The sequence below is a fragment of the Galeopterus variegatus genome, unplaced genomic scaffold, assembly GCF_000696425.1.
Source record: "Galeopterus variegatus unplaced genomic scaffold, G_variegatus-3.0.2 Scaffold1065, whole genome shotgun sequence".
In the NCBI taxonomy this organism is placed as follows: domain Eukaryota; kingdom Metazoa; phylum Chordata; class Mammalia; order Dermoptera; family Cynocephalidae; genus Galeopterus; species Galeopterus variegatus.
In genome coordinates this window covers 67,727-89,301 of record NW_007727176.1, presented here as the reverse complement: position 1 = coordinate 89,301, position 21,575 = coordinate 67,727, and the positions used below count along the sequence as shown (strand labels likewise).

Below are 21,575 nucleotides of genomic sequence, written 5' to 3'. Positions count from 1 at the left end.
TCCCCTTGGGTCTCTCCTCTCCAGATGTGGATGAATGTGCCACGGGGCTGGCCCAGTGTGCCCACGGCTGCCTCAACACTCGAGGATCCTTTAAGTGCGTGTGCCATGCAGGCTACGAGCTGGGCGCTGATGGCTGGCAGTGCTACCGTGAGTGCTCAGTGGCTGGCAGCAGAGCCTTGGGGCTGCGTGTCCCCGGGATCCCACTGGCTTGCTTCAGCTCCTATTGTGGGACCCCTGGGGGGCATGGGGAGGGCAGGGGTCTCAGCCCCCATCCCATGCGCTGGGTGGCTGGTCTTGTGGCAGGGATCGAGATGGAGATTGTAAACAGCTGCGAGGTCAACAACGGCGGTTGCTCCCATGGCTGCAGCCACAGCAGCACGGGGCCCCTCTGTACCTGCCCCCGTGGCTATGAGCTGGATGAGGACCAGAAGACGTGCATCGGTGCGAGCTGGTTCCTCCCAGAACTCATGGCACCCCCAAACCATGGATTTGCTGTTACCCTGAATCCGGACTGGTTTGAGTTCCCTCCTGTCACCATGCATTCTGCCCTGGCTGCCCAGGCTGGGTCGGGTGTTGGGCTGGGCCTGGCGAGAGGTAGCATCAGGACCTGAGAAGGACCCTGGGTGCTCGCATTGGCCCACTCCACTGGGTACCCACCCACCCTCTCCTCCATCACCCGGTGAAGGCCCCACTGGGTGCAGCACCCAAAAGGCTGTGGCTAGGGAGGGTCCTCTTTTCACAGGGAGACCCTGACTCCCCGATGGACTCCTCACCACCCTCCAGCTCCCAGTCCCAGCACCTTGTTCACAGCAGGCAGGGTGGCCCTGGGCTGTGACAGGTCCTGTGTGTGTGTGTGTGTGTGTGTGTGTATGCAGGGCCAGGAACGTGCATGCATGAGATTGTCTGCAACGTGTGCGGTTGTGCCAGTGTGTGTGACTGCGTGGGTATGTGTGATCGTGGGGGTGTATGAATTGTGTGCAGGTATGTGAGCAGTCAGCTGTGTGGATGCGTGCCGCTGTGCGTGGGTATGCGGGCACCTGGGTGCCAGCAGGCTCCTGGTGTGTGCCCGCAGATGTCGACGACTGTGCCAACTCCCCATGCTGCCAGCAGGTGTGCACCAACAACCCCGGCGGTTACGAGTGCGGCTGCTATGCCGGCTACCGGCTCAGCACCGATGGCTGCAGCTGTGAGGGTGAGTGTTGCCCTGTGGAGGGCAGCTGGGATGGCCAGGACCAGGGGCCACCCACGGGAAGGACACAGGCTGGACTCTGGCCCTCCCTCAGTGGGCGTGGCGTCAGCCCTGCCCTGAGCTCCACCTGTGGGTGTTGGCTGAGCTCCTGCTGTGGGTAGGGCTGTGTGACCTGCTCGCTCCCTCTGTCCAGTCTGTAGTCACTGGCTGCTCTCCCAGCCTGGCCTCCTTCAGACAGGTGTGTACTGCGTCTGACCCTGGGGACAGGAGGATGGCCACAGAGGCTGTGGTGGCTGTGCGGTGGGCTTTACCCGCTGGATTAGGGAGACAAGCTGCTTGGCTCCCAGCCTGGCTACCTGGACCTCTATCCAGCACACAGAGCCGGGGTGGGCAGGCTCTCCCGAGTCCCCGACCTGGAGCACAGGCCCCAGCAGCCCGGTTTGCCCGCAGATGTGGATGAGTGCGCTTCTGGCCGCGGTGGCTGTGGGCACCACTGTGCCAACCTGGCTGGCTCCTTCCAGTGCTCCTGCGAGGCCGGCTACAGGCTGGACGAGGACCGCCGGGGCTGCACCCGTGAGTCTCCCTGGGGCACCATGCTCCCTGCCGTCTTGGGGTCTACTCCCAGTAGCCCCTGTACCCCCACGTACATGACTGCCTCCCCCGCACAACGTGGGATCCTGCATCCCCTCACCTCTCTGGGTCTGCACCGTCTCAGAGGCCGATGGACCCTGCGTGGACTCCACTGTTATCCTGCCTCCTGCTGTGGGACATTTGTGGGGCCACAGGGTTGGGGAAGGGAGCTGGTCAGACAGGTGTCCTGACAGGGCAAAGTGTTACTGGGAGGGGGTCCTGAGGGTCCAGCTTCTGCCCTGACCAGGTGAGAGAAGGGACCATGCCCTAAGGTTATATTGTCCCTGGTACTGATGGCAGCTGCCCTATCTCCCACCCTCCAGGCTCCAGAGTCCCTAGGGCCAGGGCGGAGCTGGGATGGTGCTGGGGGCAGAGGTGGCATGGGTCAAGTCCTCAGGGCCTGGGGCCTTCTCTGTCCTGAGGAGCAGGGTTAGGAATTTTGCGGGGATGACCTCTGCAACCAGGGGTGGGGGTGGAGGAGGTCGGGGGGGAGAGGGGTGGTGGGTGGTCGGTTGAGTTTGGGGGACTCAGGCCAGCCCTGCCCAGCGTAGATTTATCGGGGCAGTGCAGCCTCTAGCCCTGGGGAGGGCAGGTGGGCAGCCGGGGCTAAGGGGCCTCTGTGTCCCTCCCCAGCCCTGGAGGAGCCCACGGTGGACCTAGAGTTGCCCACGGTGGACCTAGAGGTCCAGCTGCCCTTTGTGCGGCCACTGCCCCACATCGCGGTGCTCCGGGACGAGCTGCCGCAGCTCTTCCAGGACGACTACGGTGGGGCTGACAAGGAGGAGGCGGAGTTGCGGGGCGAACACACGCTCACAGAGAAGTTTGGTGAGTGGCAGCCCTAGCTGGGGGCCCCTGCTCTCAGGGACAGCAGCCAGCAACCCCTCGGGCCGGGCTGAGGTCCGCTCTGGGGTCTTGGGTGTGAGGAACGACCCCTGCGATCGCCTTGTTTGACCAAGGCCCAAGTTTGAGCTGCTTGTTTAGTTTGCACGGCTTGTCCGGGGCTGGGCCTGGGCTGGGCCTGGGCTGTTCCTAGGCTGTGTGGCCCTTCCTGGCCCCGCTGGGAGCCCTTGTGGGCTGAGGACATTCTGTGTGTCCTCTTCCCCGACCTGAGGGCCTGAGCCCAGCTTCTGTGCCTGCTGAGCCTGGGCAGGGCCTGAGGCCGGGGTGAGGTCCTGAGGCCCCTGCCTGGTCTGCCCCCAGTCTGCCTGGGTGACACCTTCGGCCACGACTGCAGCTTGACCTGCGATGACTGCAGGAATGGAGGGACCTGCCTCCCGGGCCTGGATGGCTGTGACTGCCCAGAGGGCTGGACCGGGATCATCTGCAATCAGAGTGAGACTGCTGGGTGGGGGCCGGGGGGCTGGGCAGGGGCATCTGAACCCCAGGACCTGCGGGCCGTCTGTTCAGCTTTACTCCTCCCCGCCAGCCCTGGGCAGAGGGGTCCATGCATTCCTTCCTTCCTTCTTTCATTTGTTCCTTTGACAAGTGTCCACTGACTGTCCCGTCCGTGCCAGGCATTGCTGTAGGCAGTGGGGTGCCCTAGGAACAAGCAAGCTGCGTGTTTGTCCCATGTGGGTTGTCGGTCTCTGGAGGTCCTGCTACAAGCAAGCCAACAAATAACTGAGGCAGTGAGGGGGGGAGTTGTCTGCTGAGGTCAGCTGGTGGGTGGGCTCCTCTGGCCCCAGGTAGTTGGGACTGTCGTGCCTGTCTCCTGGTGGGAGCAAGTTAGCAGCTAAAGCGCGTTTGAGAACTGTTCTCTGTCCAAAGCCTCAGGGGTGAACTGGAGGCCAGGGCTCTTCTCCAGGCCCCGGTGACTGTCTGTGAGGGTCTTCCTGTTGAAAGGGCGGGTCAGAGGGATGTGCGGGGGTGTGGGCACTCGGAGGGAGAGGAAGCAGTGATCGATTAGCGATGTCTGCCGTGACTGTGGGTGGGGAGGTGGGGTGCGTGTGCCTCACGAGTTTCTCCAGGAGGTTTCTGAGTGGGGCACCTTCAGCCCCAAGAGAGGGGGTCTCACAGTGTCCATGGCGAGCACTCCTGCTGGGTGGTGACCGTGCTGCTTCCCTGTTGGCCCCTTAGCTTGTCCTGAAGACACTTTTGGGAGGAACTGCAGCCTCTCCTGCAGCTGTGAGAACGGCGGGACCTGCGACCCCGTGACGGGGGCCTGCCGCTGTCCCCCGGGTGTCAGTGGAGCCCACTGCGAGGACGGTGCGTGCAGCCTCTCCTGGTGCCTCTGGAGTTGCCCCTGGGGTGTGAGGGAGGCAGGAGGTACCAGCCCTCAGCTGCCACCAGCTTCCACTGGAGTAGAGAAGGTAGCCCTGGGCGTCCCTCCTGGCCTCCTGGCTCTAGAGCACCAGGCTGTTGAAGGGACGTAAGGCCCGTGAGAGAGAGGCATCAAGTTTTCATTGTTGCTAATTTTCTCAGGCCTGACCATAGCAGATGGTGAAGACTCAACAAAACAGCATTTTGGCATGGGTCCCCTTGAGAGGTAGTGAGCCCCCCGTTCCTGGAAGCATTCAAGTGTGGCTGTAGGATGGCTGGGTGGGATTTGCAGAAGGAATCATGCATGGGCCGGTGGCTGCCTGGGAGGGTGCCGATGTCCTTTCTAACTCTGAAGTCTCAGCATTTTTAGAGGAATTCGAGTCCACATAGTTTAAGATTCCCAGGTGGCCAATATTCCTCTCTGAGTCTTTAGACCTTTGAAATTCTGCCTCTTTGCCTGGAGAATGTAGCTCACGTACGGTAAACTTCCTGCCTGGGTGAGGTAGCCATCAGTGAACCTGTCCCTGACGCCCCTGGAGCTTTGTGGCTTGTGTGCGGAGCTCTGTGGGGCTGGCAGCCCCACACAGGGCTTCCTGCCTCTTCCTTCCCGGTCAGTGTCCCTGCCTTTCCTCCCTTTCAATCTGCCATTTCTATCCTGTGGGAACTCACTGCCCGTTAGAGGCCATGTGAGGGGTGGGTTCTGTACGATCTCAGGGGCTCTGGCAGGTAAAGGGTCTGAGCCTTAAAGCTTCCGTTTTGCAGCATGCACATGACCTGGGTCTCAGGCGGGGCCTGTGGGAGGGTCACCAGGCTCCCCAGAAGCTAAAATGGACCTGTGCAGGTGAACTGATGGAGGGGAGGCCCAGGAGAGGCCTGGCCAGCCAGTTCCAGGGACAGGGGACTCATCGGGCCCGTGCAGGAGCTCCCAGGCCCTGGTGTCCTGGGCTTGTGGCTGCATCACTCTGGTCTCTGCCTGCATCCTCACGTGGCCGTCCCCTCCTTCTCTGCCTTCTCCTCTGTCTCAAATCTCTGTCTGCCTTTCTGAAGAGGACATTTGTTGCTGGATTTAGGGCCCACCTGGATAATGCAGGGTAGTCTCACTGTGAGACCCTAGGGATTCGGTCAAGGACATAGCTTTTGAGGCTGGGTCCACTGCAGCCCCGTCAGCAGGAGGAAGGACCTGGGGCAGGATGGAGACAGAGGGAAGCATCTTGGGAGGACAAGTGAGAGCCCCTCTCCTGGCCCTGGGGCCTCCTGATGCCTGGGCCTGAGCCACTGGCCAGCTGGGGCTGTGTGTCCTTCCTGATCTGAGGTCCAGAGGTCGAGCTCGGTGACCTCTGTGGGACAGAAGTTAGGACACCCCAGTTGCGGGTCAGTTGCCAGAGAGAGTGGGGTGTGAGCTTTGAATTTCTCTTACGTGTTGCAGAGGAGTGTGCTCGGCCGCCTCCCTTGCCACAGGCCCTGCGGGGACCAGCCAGCTGGGGACGCCACGTTCAGGAGGCTCGTCTCGTACCCCTGGCCTCTCCCCAGTCTGCATGAGGTCCTGAGGTGGCTGGTGGCCCCAAAGCCCTCTGGCCATGTCCCCTGGCTCCCTTTCTGGGGGCTGAAGCCCCCTAGTGTCTCCTCATGTGGCGCAGCCATGTGTGGGTGGGCTGGCAGCTCCCTACAGCGCTCACTGGGCCCTGCTGTCCCCCAGGCTGCCCCAAGGGCTTCTATGGCAAGCACTGTCACAAGAAATGCCACTGTGCCAACCGGGGCCGGTGCCACCGCCTCTATGGGGCCTGCCTCTGTGACCCGGGGCTCTACGGCCGCTTCTGCCATCTTGGTGAGTCCCACCGCCTCTGCCAGTGTCTGAAGTGGCCACAGAGGGTGGAGGGGACCATCCGTGCCTTACTTCCTGCAGCCGGTGTTGGGTGGGTGGTCCCAGCCTTGTGGCACCACCCAGCCCTGATCCAGGCAGGCAGGTGGGCTGAAGGCGAAGGCAGGGGGCAGGCCTCTAGCGGAAGCTTCTGGGGCATGGGGTTCATGCTGGCCTTTGGAGATTCCTGGCAGTGAGGCCAAGCCCTGAGCCCCGGCTGGGTCACCCTCTGCAGGGTCTGCAGACACTTGGCGAGGGAAGGGAAGGGGGCGCTGGGCTGGTAGAGGAAAGGCGGGTGAAGACAGCTCCTTAGGTCATTCTGTAAAAGGGCTGCTTAGAGTGGAGAAAGCTGGGATTTTCCCAGCTGGGAAGTGGCATGACCTGGGGCTTCTAAACCTCACCGAGACCCTGGTTCTTGTCTGTAAAGTGGGCACAGTTGTCCCCGCCCCCTGGGCATGAGCGAGGTGCTGTGATTCCCAGACCTTGCCTGGAAGGGGCGCGGCTGTGAGGGGTTCGTCACCATCGCCCATGCTAGTCTAGGGCTGCGTGGAAACAGGGCCCTGGGAGGGGGGCACCGTGGGTGGGCAGGACCCCTCACAGCTGTGTGGGTGCAGCCTGCCCGCCGTGGGCCTTCGGGCCGGGCTGCTCGGAGGAGTGCCGGTGCTTACAGCCCAACACGCAGTCGTGCGACAGGAAGGATGGCAGCTGCTCCTGCAAGGCGGGCTTCCGGGGCGAGCGGTGCCAGGATGGTGAGTGCACATGGGGGTGGGAGCAGGGAGGGTCCCGGGGTCCACGGGACCCGCTCACCCCTCCCATGCCCCCGCAGAGTGCGAGCTGGGCTTCTTCGGGCCGGGGTGCCGGCACGCGTGCACCTGCCCACCAGGCGTGGCTTGTGACCCTGTGAGTGGCGAATGTCGGAAGCAGTGTCCTGCCGGCTACTGGGGAGAGGACTGTGGCCAAGGTGAGTGGCTGGCCCCTGGGGCTCCCATAGGTCCAGGTCATCTGGCCCGCCTTGGGAGGTGGTTCACAGAAGTGCTGCACAGCTGGAGGCTGTCACCTGGTGACACCTTTACCTGCCCTTGTCACTGGTGGGTAAAGGTCAGCAGCAGGGCGGCCACCGGTCTGTGTTGTAGAGGCTGCTCATGGCAGGAGCTGGTCTGTCTGCCCGGGGCCTGGTCCAGAGAAAGGGACCGGTGCCTCTCCAAAGTCCCGCACTCCCTCACTCCGTCACTGCACCCGAACACACTGAGTGCGTCGTGTGCTGGAGCGGGGGCAGGAGCTCCTCCTCGTGGGGTCTGGGCTGGAGGTGCAGCGTGGGACAGCAATGGGAGCCCCTCCACGTGGGCGTGTGGCCCATGCGTGTGAATGGGCACAGAGCCCAGGTGCCCCACATTCACATGGGGCAGAAGAGGAGGAGCCACCAGGTGTCCCTGGGAGGCCTGGCTCTCCAAAGCAGGGCTGGGGGGGGCGCCCCAGGAAGTCAAACCCTGACCCTGTGGGCAGCCCAGTGTGCATGGGGCTGGAGGCTATGCCGATGGGCTGGAAAGGTGGGGCACCGTGGCTGTCACCGCCTGGAGGAAGCGGCCCAGCTCCTCAGCCTGAGCCGGTAGGAGGTGGGGACCGTGGTGTGGACCTGGCCGAGTGCATAACTAGCCTGTCTGTCTGATGCGTGGGGCTGCAGGATGATGTCTCTAAAGCCATCATGTAGTCTCATGACCAGGACAGGAAATACCTAAGTGTTGTCATTGGCTCATGGGGAAAGGAAAAAAGCCCTCAGCGTGAGTAACTGGACCGCTGCAGCGGGCACTGACAGGGCTCAGCCGGTTCGAGCCTCCTTCGGCACAGCACATGTTGTCCACGCCTAGCCATGGGGGGCCTGTGGTGTGACCAGCATGACTGTGGCCAGGGCTGGAGAAGAGCCGTGGAAGCCTGGTGCCAGCACCCCTCCTCTGCCCTCCTAGGGCTGCACCAGGGGGCCAACCTGGATTCTTAGGAGCTCTGTGGTCTCAGGCTGGCGTTCAGCAGCTCTGAGTTTCTGTTTCGCCATCTGCACAGGCGTCACGAGAGCTTGATGAATCACACTGACACAGGACTGAGGCTCCTCCTGACTCACCCGGCATCTTCTCTCTGCCCCACCACCCCTGTCCCAGCCCCCCCTCCACATATAACACATGCATGTATGTGCACACATGCATGGGCATGCAAACATGCACATGCATATACACAGATGCACACATATACACACGCATGCACACATACATGGAGATACTCTTGCACAACACACACACGTGCATATACACAGATGCATGTGTGTGCACTTGCACACATGCATGCAGGCAGGCACAACACACACACGTGCATATACACAGATGCATGTGTGTGCACTTGCACACATGCATGCACATGCACACACACACATGCATGTACACACATACACATGCAGACAGACACGTGAACACACACAATTATACACACAGGATGCACGTTTGTAGCTCCCCTGCCCTGATGCCTGTGACCCTTTTAGACTGTCCCCCTTCATGCAGGGGACAGCAAGGAGGCCCCCCCCCCACAAAAGCGCCCCCAGCATTTCTCTGGCAGCCTGTTTGCTAAGGCCAGAAAGGGCCTTTCGGGGGCCGGCCCGGTGGCGCACTACTACAGTGTGCCGCTTGGGAGCACGGCGGCGCTCCCGCCGAGGGTTCGGATCCCACATACAGACCGGTTCCCACTCACTGGCTGAGCGAGGTGCGGGGGCAACACCGAGGGTTGCGATCCCGTTGCCGGTCCCGGTCCGGTACGGGCGTGACACTGAGGGTTGCGATCCGTTGCCGGTCATGAAAAAAGACAATAAGGAAAAAAAAAAAAAAAAAAGAAAGGGCCTTTCGGCCCCAGCCCTCCCCACCGTCTTTCTTTTCTTTACTTTTTTTTTCTTAAGGCCTCCAGTGCCCTGAGGATGAGCCACAGGAATGACACTCAGTTTATAGAAATGGTGGGCTCCTGCTTGTTGTTAGGTCTGGAAACAATTACTGCCTCAAACATGTGTCTGTCCCCAGTTAGTGGTGGGGCTGCTTCAGCCACACAGTTGCATGGGCTGTGCCAGGGCCCCGTGCACACCTGTGTGCTGGGCTCAGAGTCCTGCTGACGTACTGGTGTCCCTGGTGGGTGCGCACGGGGATGGGCCCTTCTAACATGGACTCACCATGGTGTCTGTTCCCCGAGCCCCTCTCAGGCCTCCAGGCCCAGGCCTGGAACCCTGCCCATCCTGCTGACCCCTTCCCAGGGCTCTCAGCCCCGCTGTGGGGCATGTCGACCCATGGGCTCTGTGATTCTTTGGATGTGGAGTGTGGGGCTCTCGTAGCCCACCCTCCTGAGGCTCCCACGAAGGCCCAGGGCAGGGTTTTGTGCCAGCAGCAGGCCGGGCCCCAGAGTGGCCGTGCCACACCATGCTGGGCAGGCAGGAAGCCTTCTCTGCCACCCAGAGCTCCGGCTCTAGCCTCTCGCTCTGCTGTTCTGGGGTGGGGAGGCCGAGGCCAGGCCCTGGGGGCAGGACAGTGTGGGGAATGTGGAGGGAAGCTCTGCCATCCCGAGCTGCTGGGCCCTCCTTGGGGCGGGGCCCGACTCCGCAGCACCCACCTTGTTTCCTGAGGCCTGCAGCGGGCCCAGGGCCTGCCTGCTCCTCCTCTCAGGATGCTCTGACTTTTTGGCCTCTGTTCTCCCCAGTGTCTCACTGACCTGCTGGGTGGAGGGAAGAGACTCCAGGCCTCCAGGGCCGCCACGCTCTTAGTGTGCAGAGCACTCTGCCTGCTGCACCTTCTCAATCCTGTCCTGCAGGGAGGGGCCCCGGATCTGGGTGTAAAGTGGGTGGATGCAGGTCATGCCCGCAGCCTCTGGGGCTGATTCCTGTGAGGAGCTCCCAGTTGGGTGGGGCAGGGGAGTGAGAGGGGCTGGGCTGGCACCCCCAGGTGAGGGGCACTGACCTGGCCAGCAGAGGTCCTGGAGGGTGGTGAAAGGAGGGTAGAGAGCAGCCTGCCCTGTGCTCCTGGGAGCTCTCCAGGGTCCTGGACAGCCGAGGCATGCGCTGCTCCTGCCTCTCTGTGTCCAAGAGACTGCCCTTTGCCCCCTCCCTGCCCATTCCTGTGACCTGTCCTGGTCACCCTGGGTGCCCCAGCTGTGTGCCACAGACCCTCTGGAGCTAGAGCTGGAGCAGGTGCCAGGGTGGGGGGCACACTTACCAGGAGCCTCTGTAGGGGAGAGGCTTGGGTTGAGCAGCTCTGCATGCGGTGGCTGAGGCCCTTCCTCAGACCCTCTGGAGCTAGAGCTGGAGCAGGTGCCAGGGTGGGGGGCACACTTACCAGGAGCCTTTGTAGGGGAGAGGCTTGGGTTGAGCAGCTCTGCATGCGGTGGCTGAGGCCCTTCCTCCTTCTGCAGAGTGCCCAGCAGGGACGTTCGGTGTGAACTGCTCGGGCTCCTGCTCCTGTCAGGGAGCCCCCTGCCACCGGGTCATGGGGCAGTGCCTGTGCCCGCCAGGGAGGACTGGGGAAGACTGTGGGGCAGGTGAGTGGCAGTGGTCCCCAGTCCCCTTCTCCCTGGGCTGCATGACTCCAGAGGGCCAGTTTTGGGCCAGGTTTGGGGACCCCAGCTCTGTAGATCCTAGGCCCGTCTACAGCAATTTTGAGAGTGCACGGTTATTGGACCGTGGGTATGGGAGTGGGGGTCCACAGCTGCCCAGCTAAGCCCCCAGGCCTGTGGTTTGCCTCCTGGCTACTTGTGTCTGTACAGGGGTCTCCCAGTCTCTCTAATGGGCTTCCCATTTTGCCTCTGTGTGGGCAGCCTGTAGCCCCAGGAGGTGCGCAGGGGTTCCAGTGGCCCAGGAAGCCCCCCTGTCCAGGGCAGGCTTGGATGGTAACAGCGGTTCCTCATCCTGGGCCATAACATGAGGGCATCTGGGCTGTGCCAGGCACAGGTTTACCTACATGTCTAGCAAGGGCAGCTGGGGGATACTGACTGGCCATGGGGGTCCCTAGATTGTCCCGAGGGCCGCTGGGGGCTTGGCTGCCAGGAGATCTGCCCCACGTGTGAACATGGCGCTGGCTGTGACCCCGAGACCGGAGCCTGCCTGTGCCGCCCGGGCTTCGTTGGCTCCCGCTGCCAGGACGGTGAGTGTGGCTCGAGCCCTGACCTCAGCTGCTGTGAGGTGTTCATGGCCCCCACGCTCACCCCTGCGCTCTGCCCGCAGCATGCCCAGCAGGCTGGTTTGGGCCTGGCTGCCAGATGAGGTGCTCTTGTGCCAACGACGGGCACTGCGACCCAGCCACGGGACACTGCAGCTGTGCCCCCGGGTGGACCGGCCTCAGCTGCCAGAGAGGTACGGGGGCCCTCCTCACCCTGGAGAAGCCTCCACCCAGCACCCAGGAGGCTTGGAGGCCAGCAGCAGGCCCCACCCTGTCCTGAGCTGCCCCTGGGCCCATACCTGGCAGGGGTGACCCAGGGCTCTGTTGCAGCCTGTGACAGTGAGCACTGGGGACCCGACTGCAGCCACACCTGCAACTGCAGCGCAGGCCACGGGAGCTGCGACGCCACCAGTGGCCTATGCCTGTGTGAGGCCGGCTATGTGGGCCCGCGGTGTGAGCAGCGTGAGTCCTGGCTTGGCTTTTGGCCGTGCACACCCACCCCCGAGCACACACATGCATGCACATGTGCATGCACACATGTAAGCACACATGCACACATGCATGCACGCACATGCCTGCTCACATGTATTAATGTGCACACGTGCACTGCCACTGGGGGCCCTGGCCCTACCTTCCTGTCCTCACCTGAGCTTCCCCAGTTCTCCCTCCACAGCCTGGACCAAGTCCCCACTCTCCCACCTGCCCACACCAGACATAAGACTTACCTGGAGCAGAGGCCGGGAGGGGCGGGGCCTGTCACCTGGCACCTGGGGGTGGGGAGATGGTGGCTTAGGGCTGGGGGCCACGCCCTTCAGTGCGTGCTTCCTAAGGCAGGGTTGGCGGGTGAGAGTGGGCCTGGGGCAGGTGGTCCTACAGGCAGCCCATGTGAGGACCCCTACCCTTAATGTGAAGCCCAGGGGCTTCAGGCTGCAATGCTCCTAGCTGGGGGTGGGGCATGCGTGTGAGTGAGCCAAGTCCCCGGGTAAGGGGAAGCTTCTTGAGCCAGGCCCTGCCCCACTGTCCGGGGCCCTAACTGGGGATGGCGGCAAAACCAGATGGGGCTGGGTCAGCCTCTCAGACCCTGGCTGACGCTGAGCCGGGGCTACGTGTCTCAGGGTGTCCCCAGGGCCACTTCGGGCCTGGCTGTGAGCGGCGGTGCCTGTGTGAGCATGGGGCAGCCTGTGACCACGTCAGCGGGGCCTGCACCTGCCCGGCCGGCTGGAGGGGAACCTTCTGCGAGCATGGTGAGCCGGGGTGCAGGCCGGGCATGGGCCAGGGGCCTCGAGTGTGGGGCAGAGTCCCTGGATCTTGGGCACCTCCCCATCACCTCCTTTGTCTGCAGCCTGCCCGGCCGGCTTCTTTGGGTTGGACTGCCGCAGGGCCTGCAACTGCACTGTGGGAGCCACCTGCGATGCCGTGAGTGGCTCCTGCTTCTGCCCCGCCGGCCGCCGTGGCCCCCGCTGCAGCCAGAGTGCGTGAGGTCCCTGCTCAGCCCCGGGTACTGCAGGAGGGGGTGCCAGGTCCTCCATGGGAGACTCACTTCTGGGTCCCGTCCTGGGTGTCCAAAGCTGCCAGGCGGCCACCCTGAGAACACTGCTTTGCCCACAAGGCTGTAGTGTTGGTCCCTTTTTGTGGCCACTCTGCTGAGTGGGTGACCCAGGGCAGAGGGAGAGTAGAATTGAGCACAGCAGCCCCAGGGACCCTGGCACATCTGCCCAGCTGCCTGAGATCTCCCAATGCACCTGCTCCCGGGGTCCCTTCTGCGCCAGGCCCCTGACTGCCCATCTCCACCTGCAGCCTGCCCAGCCCTAACCTATGGGCACAACTGCAGCCAGGCCTGCATCTGCTTTAACGGGGCATCCTGTGACCCCGTCCATGGGCAGTGCCGCTGTGCCCCTGGCTGGATGGGGCCCACCTGCCTGCAGGGTGAGTCCAGCAGTCCAGAGAGCAGGGTCCAGGCCTGGAGGATGACATTTGCCTCTTGCTGGGCCCGCATGGGTCACGTGGTCGTGGGAGGCTAGGGTGGGTGGAAACCTCACCTGGAGCAGTAGGCAGGGAGGGGCGGGGCCTGCGGCACCCCATAGAACACCTGGAGGGGGAGGTGGTGGCTTAGGACTGAGAAGACACCCTTCAGTGTGTGCTCCCCAAAGCCGGGATGGTGGGCGTAGGGTGGGCCTGGGGTAGGTAATCATGGCAGTAGCCCCAGGCAAGGCTCCTGTCCTCAAATTGTGATGTTGGGCCTTGGGATGGCTGGCGAGCCCCCTGAATCATGGGGGACCCGCTGGCTGGACGCTACAGGTGGCTGCCTTCCCGCTCTCCCCTGCCCCCAGCCTGCCCCACCGGCCTGTACGGCGAGGACTGTGGACATTCCTGCCTCTGCCAGAACGGAGGGACCTGCGACCCTGTCTCAGGCCACTGTGAATGCTCAGAGGGCTGGGCTGGCCTGGCCTGTGAGAACGGTGAGCAGAGGTGGCAGAGCTGGCCGTGCGGGTGTGGTCCTACCCGGCGGCCTAGGAGGGCCCCTGGTTTCAGGGGGCAGTGTCCTGGGAGTGGCCAAGGGCGCCTCTCCTTCCAAGGCTAGTCCTTAAGGACACAGGAACCAGGGCTCAGGTGCAGGAAGCACAGGCCAGTGTCTCCTGAGTCTGCGGGGACAGTCCTGCTCCAGGAGGCGGGACCCTCACCCTTGTCCCCGTCCCTGTAGAGTGCCTCCCTGGGCGCTTCGGAGCTGGCTGCCAACACAGCTGCAGCTGCGAAAACGATGGCCTCTGTGACCGGCACACGGGCCGCTGCCTCTGCCTGGCTGGCTGGACTGGGGACAAATGCCAGAGCCGTGAGTGGGCTGGGGGCGTCTGGGAGGCCTTGCTGGGGTCAAGGGGTGGTCTCAGCCTCGCTCCAGGGCCAGGGACCATGGCCCAGGGTGGGACCTCACCCAGGTGGTCAGTTGTGAGGCAGAGGGCAGGGGCTGATGTCTGAGCTGCCAGGGGACCCTCTGGGAGGGTCTTGACCCAGAAAGCTGCTTGACGGGGGTGGGGGCTGCTGCTGAGCTAGTGGGGGTGTGTGTTGGCCCCTGGACGGGTCTCTAGTGGGCAGGGACGTGTGATGCCCTCGCTGGGGATGGGAGCACAGTTCCCATCTAGCGACTCCAGAGAGGGACACTTTCACCCCTTGGTCTGAAGCCTGTGCTGGCTGGGGTTATCGCTTACTGGGCAGCAGGCCTTAGCCTCTGTACCCGCAGGGCCTTGTCACCCAGCAGGGCTGAGCCCCTTCGGAGCCTCTGTGAGGGGGCGTCAGGGTGGATGATGGCACATTCATCCCCAGCAACAGCCTCCCACCGGGGCTCGGGCTCACCAGCCCCTCTTCCACCCCGTGAAAGGTACAAAGTCAAAGTGTAAGGTAGAATGGTACCACCTTGAGGGAAAAGCTAAGTCTATAACAGGAAAAAGGAAACACGTGTGGGAAAACAGGTGTACTCCTCCCAGCCACTCGGAGTGCAGAGAATCTCAATGAGGAAGTTCGCAGACAACCACCTCAGCTTTCTCCATAGTAATCTGTGTCCAAAACAAGTACAATAATAGACACATAAATTCATAAAACAAAAGAATACACAGTCATGTCAGCACAGCTATGGGTAATGGCCATGGAAATATATTCATGCGCAACTCAAAAAAAAAAAAAAAAATAGAACACCAGCTACAGTTCAAGGCTCTTTATTTAAAAGACAATGTCTGTGTCTTTATGTGAAAAAAAAGAAAGGTGCACATCTCACTCAACAACAGAGCTGAGCTTGGGGTAACAACAGGATCACAGGCAACTATTTCCTTCTCTATCTGTTTCTGCATTTTCCAATTTTTCATCACAAGGAACTGTGCTATTTTCACATAAGCAATAACAACATAGAAAGAAAACAGAAAAGAAAAGAGTGCAGCCTTATAACATCAAGGTCACAGGTTTGGATCTCTGTACCGGCCAGCCTCAAAAAAAAAAAAAAAGAAAAAAAGAAAGAAGAAAAAGGAAAAGGAAGAGAAGAGAGAAAAATAAGAAAGAAAAAATAAGAAAAAAGGGCGAAGAGGAAAATATTGAAAGATCAATACAACAACTCTTTCTAATATTATGGTCGGGAAAGTTACGTTTAAATTCTCCATAAATCTGGCTGGCCCGGTGGCGCACTGCTGCAGTGCGCCGCTTGGGAGCGCAGCGGCGCTCCCGCCGAGTGTTTGGATCCCACATACAGACTGGTTCCCGCTCACTGGCTGAGCGAGGTACGGGCGCAACANCACTTTCACCCCTTGGTCTGAAGCCTGTGCTGGCTGGGGTTATCGCTTACTGGGCAGCAGGCCTTAGCCTCTGTACCCGCAGGGCCTTGTCACCCAGCAGGGCTGAGCCCCTTCGGAGCCTCTGTGAGGGGGCGTCAGGGTGGATGATGGCACATTCATCCCCAGCACTGGCACGTTCATCCCCAGCTCCAGCCTCCCACCGGGGCTCGGGCTCACCAGCCCCTCTTCCACCCCAGGGGGCAGTCCAGGCCGCCCCCTGCTCAGAGCTCAGGCCCTGGGGCTGCTGTCAGTGGGAGGCCTGGGCTGACGCAGCTCAGCCGCTGCTGGACCCTCGGGCTGGCCCAGGGTGTTCATGTGTCCCTTCGCCCGCACGGCGTCTCCCGTTCTCCTTGGCTCCCGATGGAGACCGCAGGACTCAGCCCTCCCACCCGTCTGCTTTGCCACAGCCTGTGCCGAGGGCACGTTTGGAGCTCGCTGTGAGGAGCGCTGTGCCTGTCGGCGGGGAGACACCTGCCACCACGTCACCGGGGCCTGCCTCTGTCCCCCAGGATGGAGGGGCTTGCGGTGTGAGAATGGTGAGCCCAGCCCCCAGCTCAGCCAGCACTGGGGACCAGCTGTCCGGGGCGGGGGTGGGTCCTACACAGTGACCGCCCCGAGCCCTCCCTGGCCCAAGGGTGCCCCACTGTCCCCCTCCTGCAACCCTGCCCAGCCACGCCCTTCCCGCAGCGTGTCCACGCGGCTGGTTCGGAGAGGCCTGTGGCCAGCGCTGCCACTGCCCGCCTGGTGCCCCCTGCCACCACGTCACTGGGGAGTGCCGCTGTCCACCCGGCTTCACTGGGCCCGGCTGCGAGCAGGGTAGGTTCTCCCACAAACCTTTACCCACAGAGGGGGCCAGGCGGGGTGACTCCTGGGCTGGGCCAGGACTGACCCCCGTCCCGCCTGCTCCCAGCCTGTCTGCCCGGCACCTTTGGGGAGGACTGTGGGCGCATGTGCCGGTGTCCCGGCGAGAACCAGGCCTGCCATCCTGCCACGGGGGCCTGCGTGTGTGCTGCTGGCTACCACGGCACCGGCTGCCAGCAACGTGAGTGTCGTCCGTGCCTACCGTGCTGGGCCCCCGGCCCCCAGTCCTCAGGAAGGCCCCTGTCTGAGGGGGTGGAAGGTGGGGTGTGTGGGGGCCTCACGGGAGTTGCCTTGCTGTGTTTAGGGGTGCCAGGGGCAGTCTCCAGTCCCCCGGCCCCTGGCAGCTGTCCCTTGTCCCTGCAGGATGCCCGCCTGGGTGGTACGGGCCAGGCTGTGAGCAGCTGTGTGGGTGTCTCAACGGGGGCTCCTGCGATGTGGCCACGGGGGCCTGCCGCTGCCCCACGGGGTTCCTCGGGGCCAACTGCAGCCTCAGTGAGTGGCCGGGTGGCAGGGCTGGGCCACTGTGTCTCCAGTGGGCAGGGTACTGCCAGCCAGCCAGAACCCGAACTGCCTACCTCTGTACCCCCTTCCACCCCCCTCTGCTGGGCCTGGCCCCGGGCTGCTGCTGCTCCCTGGCAGGAAGGGCCCACAGCCCTGGGGGTGTCCGTGTGATCCCACCCGTCCTCTGGCCAACTCCTGCCCAGCCTTGTGCTGTGCTCAGCGGGAGCTGGGAATGTGCACCAGGGCAGAGTGAGCACTACTGTGCACGAGCGTCCTGCCGAGCGAGGGGCCTTTTCCTGGGTCATGTCGGCACTTTCCCCGTCTGGGACCCAGGTGGAGCTGGCGGGGGCGGGTTGGGAGTGGGGTGAGTCCCTGCAGCACAGGCCAGCTGGCCTCCTGTGGAGGAGACGCTGCGGTGGGCGGGGCATGGGAGCCGGCCGACTCCACCCTGTCTGGGGCAGACGCAGAGTCCCTGTGGCTCCCCTGGCCTCCATCTTGCCTTGGGGGCTGGCACTGCAGGAGGGAAGGTGGCCTTCCTCACCTGCTCCCTCCCCGGCAGCCTGTCCACAGGGCCGCTTCGGCCCCAACTGTGCCCATGTGTGCGTGTGTGGGCAGGGGGCGTCCTGCGACCCTGTGACCGGCACCTGCATCTGTCCCCCGGGGAGGGCCGGCGTCCACTGTGAGCACGGTGAGTGCTGCTTCAGGGGATGGGGCACGTCAGCACTTTTCAGAGCTTGCTTGATTAGCCATGAGAGAGGCCAGTGGGGGGAACCCAGACCCCAGGGGTACATTCACACCGGCACTGCCGTTGGGGACCCATGTGGCCCTGGGGTTAAGAAGCAGGTGCCCTTGCTGGTGTTGACAGTGCTGCCTCACTTGTGGGGACAGACTGTCCCCTGCCACCCCAAGCCCTGTCTTGACTGCCTGGGTCCCCGTGGCTCAGGCTCCTGAGTGACCTGTCCACGTCCCTGCGGCTAGTGGGGGCTGGAGGTTCCGACCCACAGCCCTGCTGGCCCCTAGCAGGACGGGTCTGTCAGCTGTTTTCTGTCTGGGGATGGAGTCAGCTTCCTGGCTGATGTCCCCTTGGAAGAGGGTCCTCCTGGCCCTTTTCACCAGGCCTACGGACCAGGGACCCCAGTTAGGGGGAAGCCTGGAGCACAGGCCAAAGTGGATAAATGGGGTGGACACTGGGGGTGGCTGTGGCGACTCCTGGTCATGATGACATACCCAGTCCCCACAGCCACATCCACAGCCTCGCGGCCTGGCCCCCATTCTCAGTCCTTGTCAGGGGGCTGCCACCCCCACCACAAGTTCTTAGCGTGGGGGATGCTTGGGAGCTGGTGGCAGCAAAGGATCAGAAGCCCAGGGACCAGGCTCCAGCCAGGACACAGTGGCCCCGCCTCATTCCCAGGAAGGACGACAGCCATCGGGTTAGTCAGCAGATGTCAGGTTATAAACAGAAGGGCCACAGAGGAGCCACCTCTGAGTTCACGGATGTCCAACCATGCTGCTTCTCGGGTCTGGAGGATGTGATTTTGCTTCCAAGATGGGCCTGTGCACAACACGCCTCCGCCTCCAGGAAGCCTTCCCTGACCCCTCCCCACCGGCTGGGCAGCTGCTCAGATTCCCTGGAAGGTCTCGGCCCCTTTGTCACCGAGTCATCCTCAGCTCCTCGACCAGGACTGGGGGTGTTGCCTGGGACCATGAGTGAATGAACAGGGCTGTTGGGGGACGTTCCGGGCAGCGCTTGCCTTCCGCCCCCCAGGCTGTGCCCAGGACCGGTTTGGCGTGGGCTGTGAGCGCGAGTGTGTCTGCAGAAACGGGGGCCGCTGCCATGCCGCCAACGGCAGCTGCTCCTGTGGCCTGGGCTGGACGGGGCCACGCTGCGAGCTGGGTGAGCGTGTGGTGCCAGCTGGGCATGGAGGGAGGGCCGTGCCCTGGGCTGGGGGAGCAGTCCTGGACGGGAGGGGCTTGGGAGACTTGAGCGGAGCTCCTGGGCCGCCTTAGGGCTGGGCAAGGCTACCGGCGTCACCTGAATCAGGCTAGTGCCCGAGGGACTATTCCTCTTGGCCCCCATCCTTCCTCCCCTCTCCCCAGCCTGTCCCCCTGGGCGCTACGGAGCTGCCTGCCGCCTGGAGTGTTCCTGTCACAACAATGGCACATGTGAGCCCACCACGGGGGTCTGCCACTGCGGCCCGGGCTTCTATGGCCAGGCCTGTGAGCACCGTGAGTCTGGGGCCCGGACCCCTGCCCAGTCGGGCCGCTGCAGGCAGCTGTCCATCCATCTGGAGGATCTGGGGGGGCTGGGGCTGGGAGCAGGGGCTGGGGAGAAACGAGGAAGCGTGGGAGGGGGCTTCTCGTGGGGCCCCCATCCTCAGTCCTTTGCTCCCTCCGGACAAACTGGAGGTTTCTGCTGCCTGCCCTCGGCTCGCTCTGACTAGGGTCCTCCTTCAGCCTGTCCGCCTGGCTTCCATGGTGCTGGCTGCCAGGCAGCGTGTGAGTGTCAGCACGGAGCCCCTTGTGACCCCATCGGCGGCCAGTGCCTCTGCTCTGCCGGCTTCCAGGGCCAGTTCTGTGAGAGGGGTGAGTGCTCCGTGCCCCCACGGGCTACTCATCCTGTTCCCCCCGACCCTGGCCCTGTCTAGTCCAGATGCAGGACAGGAGGGTGATACTGACCCACTGCCCCCACCAGGGTGCGAGCCAGGCTCATTCGGAGAGGGCTGCCGCCAACGGTGTGTCTGTGACAGGGGGGCACCTTGTGACCCTGTCACTGGCCTCTGCCTTTGCCCGCCAGGAACCACAGGAGCAATGTGTGAGCTGGGTGAGTCTGGGGTATTGCCAGGAGGGGGATGTGGGTGTGGATCTCCATCGGCGGCCAGTATCAACTGCATTGGTTGAGCCCTGTCTGTGCCAGCCCCAGGCTGAGCACTGTGCCCTTCCGGGGCCTCTGCATCTGGTGGGGGTGACACTACTGGGACACGTGTGAACACAGTGCTCCTGCTGGAGCTGTCAGGGCCAGACCCTGCCCTGTGGCCACCCACTGAGTCCCCAGGAGGCCTTCCCAGGGTTGGGGGCTGCTGTCACAAGAGAAAGCCCCAGTTAGGTGCAAAGACTTCTGTGATCTGCCAGCCGGGGCTGCGGGCATCGAGGGAGCTGTGAGCCCTGTGGATGAGAGGGCCCACCTGAGGACAGGAGGGGCCGTCCTGCTTGGGCTGCACACTAACCTCCTTGTGGCTTTTGGGTCTGTTGTGCCCTGGAGGGAGTGTCCCCAAGCACTAGGCTTCCTTTGCCCCCGGGGGTTTGTGATTCTGGGTATGTGCCCAGGGTCCAGCGCTTTTCCACGCAGGAACTTGTGGGCTACAGCGCACTGTTCAGTAAGGTGTGGCAGGAACTGTGATACTCCTCAGGGGAAACTGAGGCCTGAGGTCTCAGCTTCACACACCCCACATGGAGGGCCTCACCCCACCCAGGCCCTCTGCCAGTGGCTCCCATGGCTGGGGTCCCTGGCCCGGGGCAGGATGCTCAGGGCTCTCTCCTGCCCCTGCAGATTGCAGAGGGGGCTACTTTGGGCCGGGCTGTTCTCTGCGCTGTGACTGCGGGGGTGGATCTGACTGTGACCCTGTCAGTGGGCAGTGCCACTGTGTGGATGGCTACATGGGGCCCACGTGCCGGGAAGGTGAGTCGGGCTTCCCAAGGGAGGGTGCGAGGCCACCAGGCCTCCCCAGCCCCACCCCTGGCCGAGGACCTGTCCTCCCCCTACCCCACTGCAGAGTTGGCTGGACCAGGCTAGCCAGAGTGAACCTCAGCTATCCCTGCCTGGTATCTGTGTCCAGTCGGCTTCTGATGGGCGAGGGGTGAGCTCACAGCCACTTAGCCTGCCCAGAGCAGCCCTCTCCTCCAGGCCCAGACAGCTGCAAGGGTGGGCTGCAAACTGCAGCAGGAGCCTGCAGACAGTTGTGACCCCAGGGGCAGGGCTGGATGGTCCTCAGTGTGGCAGGTGCTGCCCCTCCCTGCTCCGCATGCGTCTGTGGGCGCCAGGGTGTGCACGTTGGCCAGCACATGCATGCACCAGTGGGTGCCAGTACATATGTGTGCAAACGTGCATGCATGTGCACCACCAGCCTCTGTGTACCAGTGCATGTGTGCAATACGTGTGCAGGAATGTGCATGCTGTAGTAAGCTCCTGTACCAGGTGTGTGTGTGCACCAGGTGTCTGCGCATGCTCTACCGCATATGTGTCCACTAGGCACATGTGCTCGTGCCCCAGCGTGTGCATTAGGCATGTGTGCATCGGGCACATGTGTGTGCTCCAGTGCATGTGTGTGCACACCAGGCTGCAGTGCCTTGCCTGTGGCTGCATGCACCCACATGCAGAGTTGGGGAAGGTGGCCCCTGATGTGCCCTCCAGCCGCAGGCAGAACTTGGGGGTGCCCCGCCCCTCTAGCCAGCCTAGTCTTTGCTGGTGCCCCCAGTCAGCTCCCCAGGCCCAGCCTGCTGCAGGTGTTGGGAAGGGTCTCTGCAGAGGCGGTGGGAGGCAGGTGAGAGCCTGCTACGGGCCTGTGTGGGGCAGGACGTGCAGACAGGCAAAGGTGAGGAGCCAGCCCACGGCTCTGCAGTGTGGCTGAGTGTGGATTCCCAACTGGGGGTCCTCGGCTTGGGGGACCCAGATACGGTCCCATTACTGTGTATGTGCATCCTTTTGAGCCTCTCCAAGGCAGCCCTGGCCGCAAACTGTTCAGAGCTGTAAAGATAAGGAGCCCCTCCCACAGCAGGGCCGGGGGGGGGGGGGGGGGGGG

General features: G+C 63.0%; 1 protein-coding gene across 1 annotated transcript in view; it reads left to right on the top strand.

Moving 5' to 3' along the window:
- Positions 1-21,575, top strand: part of MEGF6 (multiple EGF-like-domains 6) — a 113,584-nt gene that overhangs the window by 89,591 nt on the left and 2,418 nt on the right. Inside the window, exons 8-35 of the mRNA XM_008574553.1 lie at positions 25-147; positions 304-441; positions 1,073-1,192; positions 1,640-1,762; positions 2,453-2,644; positions 3,020-3,151; positions 3,896-4,024; positions 5,775-5,903; positions 6,551-6,685; positions 6,763-6,897; positions 10,362-10,487; positions 10,958-11,089; positions 11,170-11,298; positions 11,435-11,566; positions 12,220-12,348; positions 12,447-12,575; positions 12,902-13,030; positions 13,435-13,563; positions 13,806-13,934; positions 16,105-16,233; positions 16,328-16,459; positions 16,642-16,770; positions 17,339-17,467; positions 18,545-18,673; positions 18,877-19,005; positions 19,234-19,362; positions 19,472-19,600; positions 20,327-20,455. Of these exons, the coding sequence (XP_008572775.1) occupies positions 25-147; positions 304-441; positions 1,073-1,192; positions 1,640-1,762; positions 2,453-2,644; positions 3,020-3,151; positions 3,896-4,024; positions 5,775-5,903; positions 6,551-6,685; positions 6,763-6,897; positions 10,362-10,487; positions 10,958-11,089; positions 11,170-11,298; positions 11,435-11,566; positions 12,220-12,348; positions 12,447-12,575; positions 12,902-13,030; positions 13,435-13,563; positions 13,806-13,934; positions 16,105-16,233; positions 16,328-16,459; positions 16,642-16,770; positions 17,339-17,467; positions 18,545-18,673; positions 18,877-19,005; positions 19,234-19,362; positions 19,472-19,600; positions 20,327-20,455 (3,684 nt within the window). The remainder of the gene's footprint in view (positions 1-24; positions 148-303; positions 442-1,072; positions 1,193-1,639; positions 1,763-2,452; positions 2,645-3,019; positions 3,152-3,895; positions 4,025-5,774; positions 5,904-6,550; positions 6,686-6,762; positions 6,898-10,361; positions 10,488-10,957; positions 11,090-11,169; positions 11,299-11,434; positions 11,567-12,219; positions 12,349-12,446; positions 12,576-12,901; positions 13,031-13,434; positions 13,564-13,805; positions 13,935-16,104; positions 16,234-16,327; positions 16,460-16,641; positions 16,771-17,338; positions 17,468-18,544; positions 18,674-18,876; positions 19,006-19,233; positions 19,363-19,471; positions 19,601-20,326; positions 20,456-21,575) is intronic.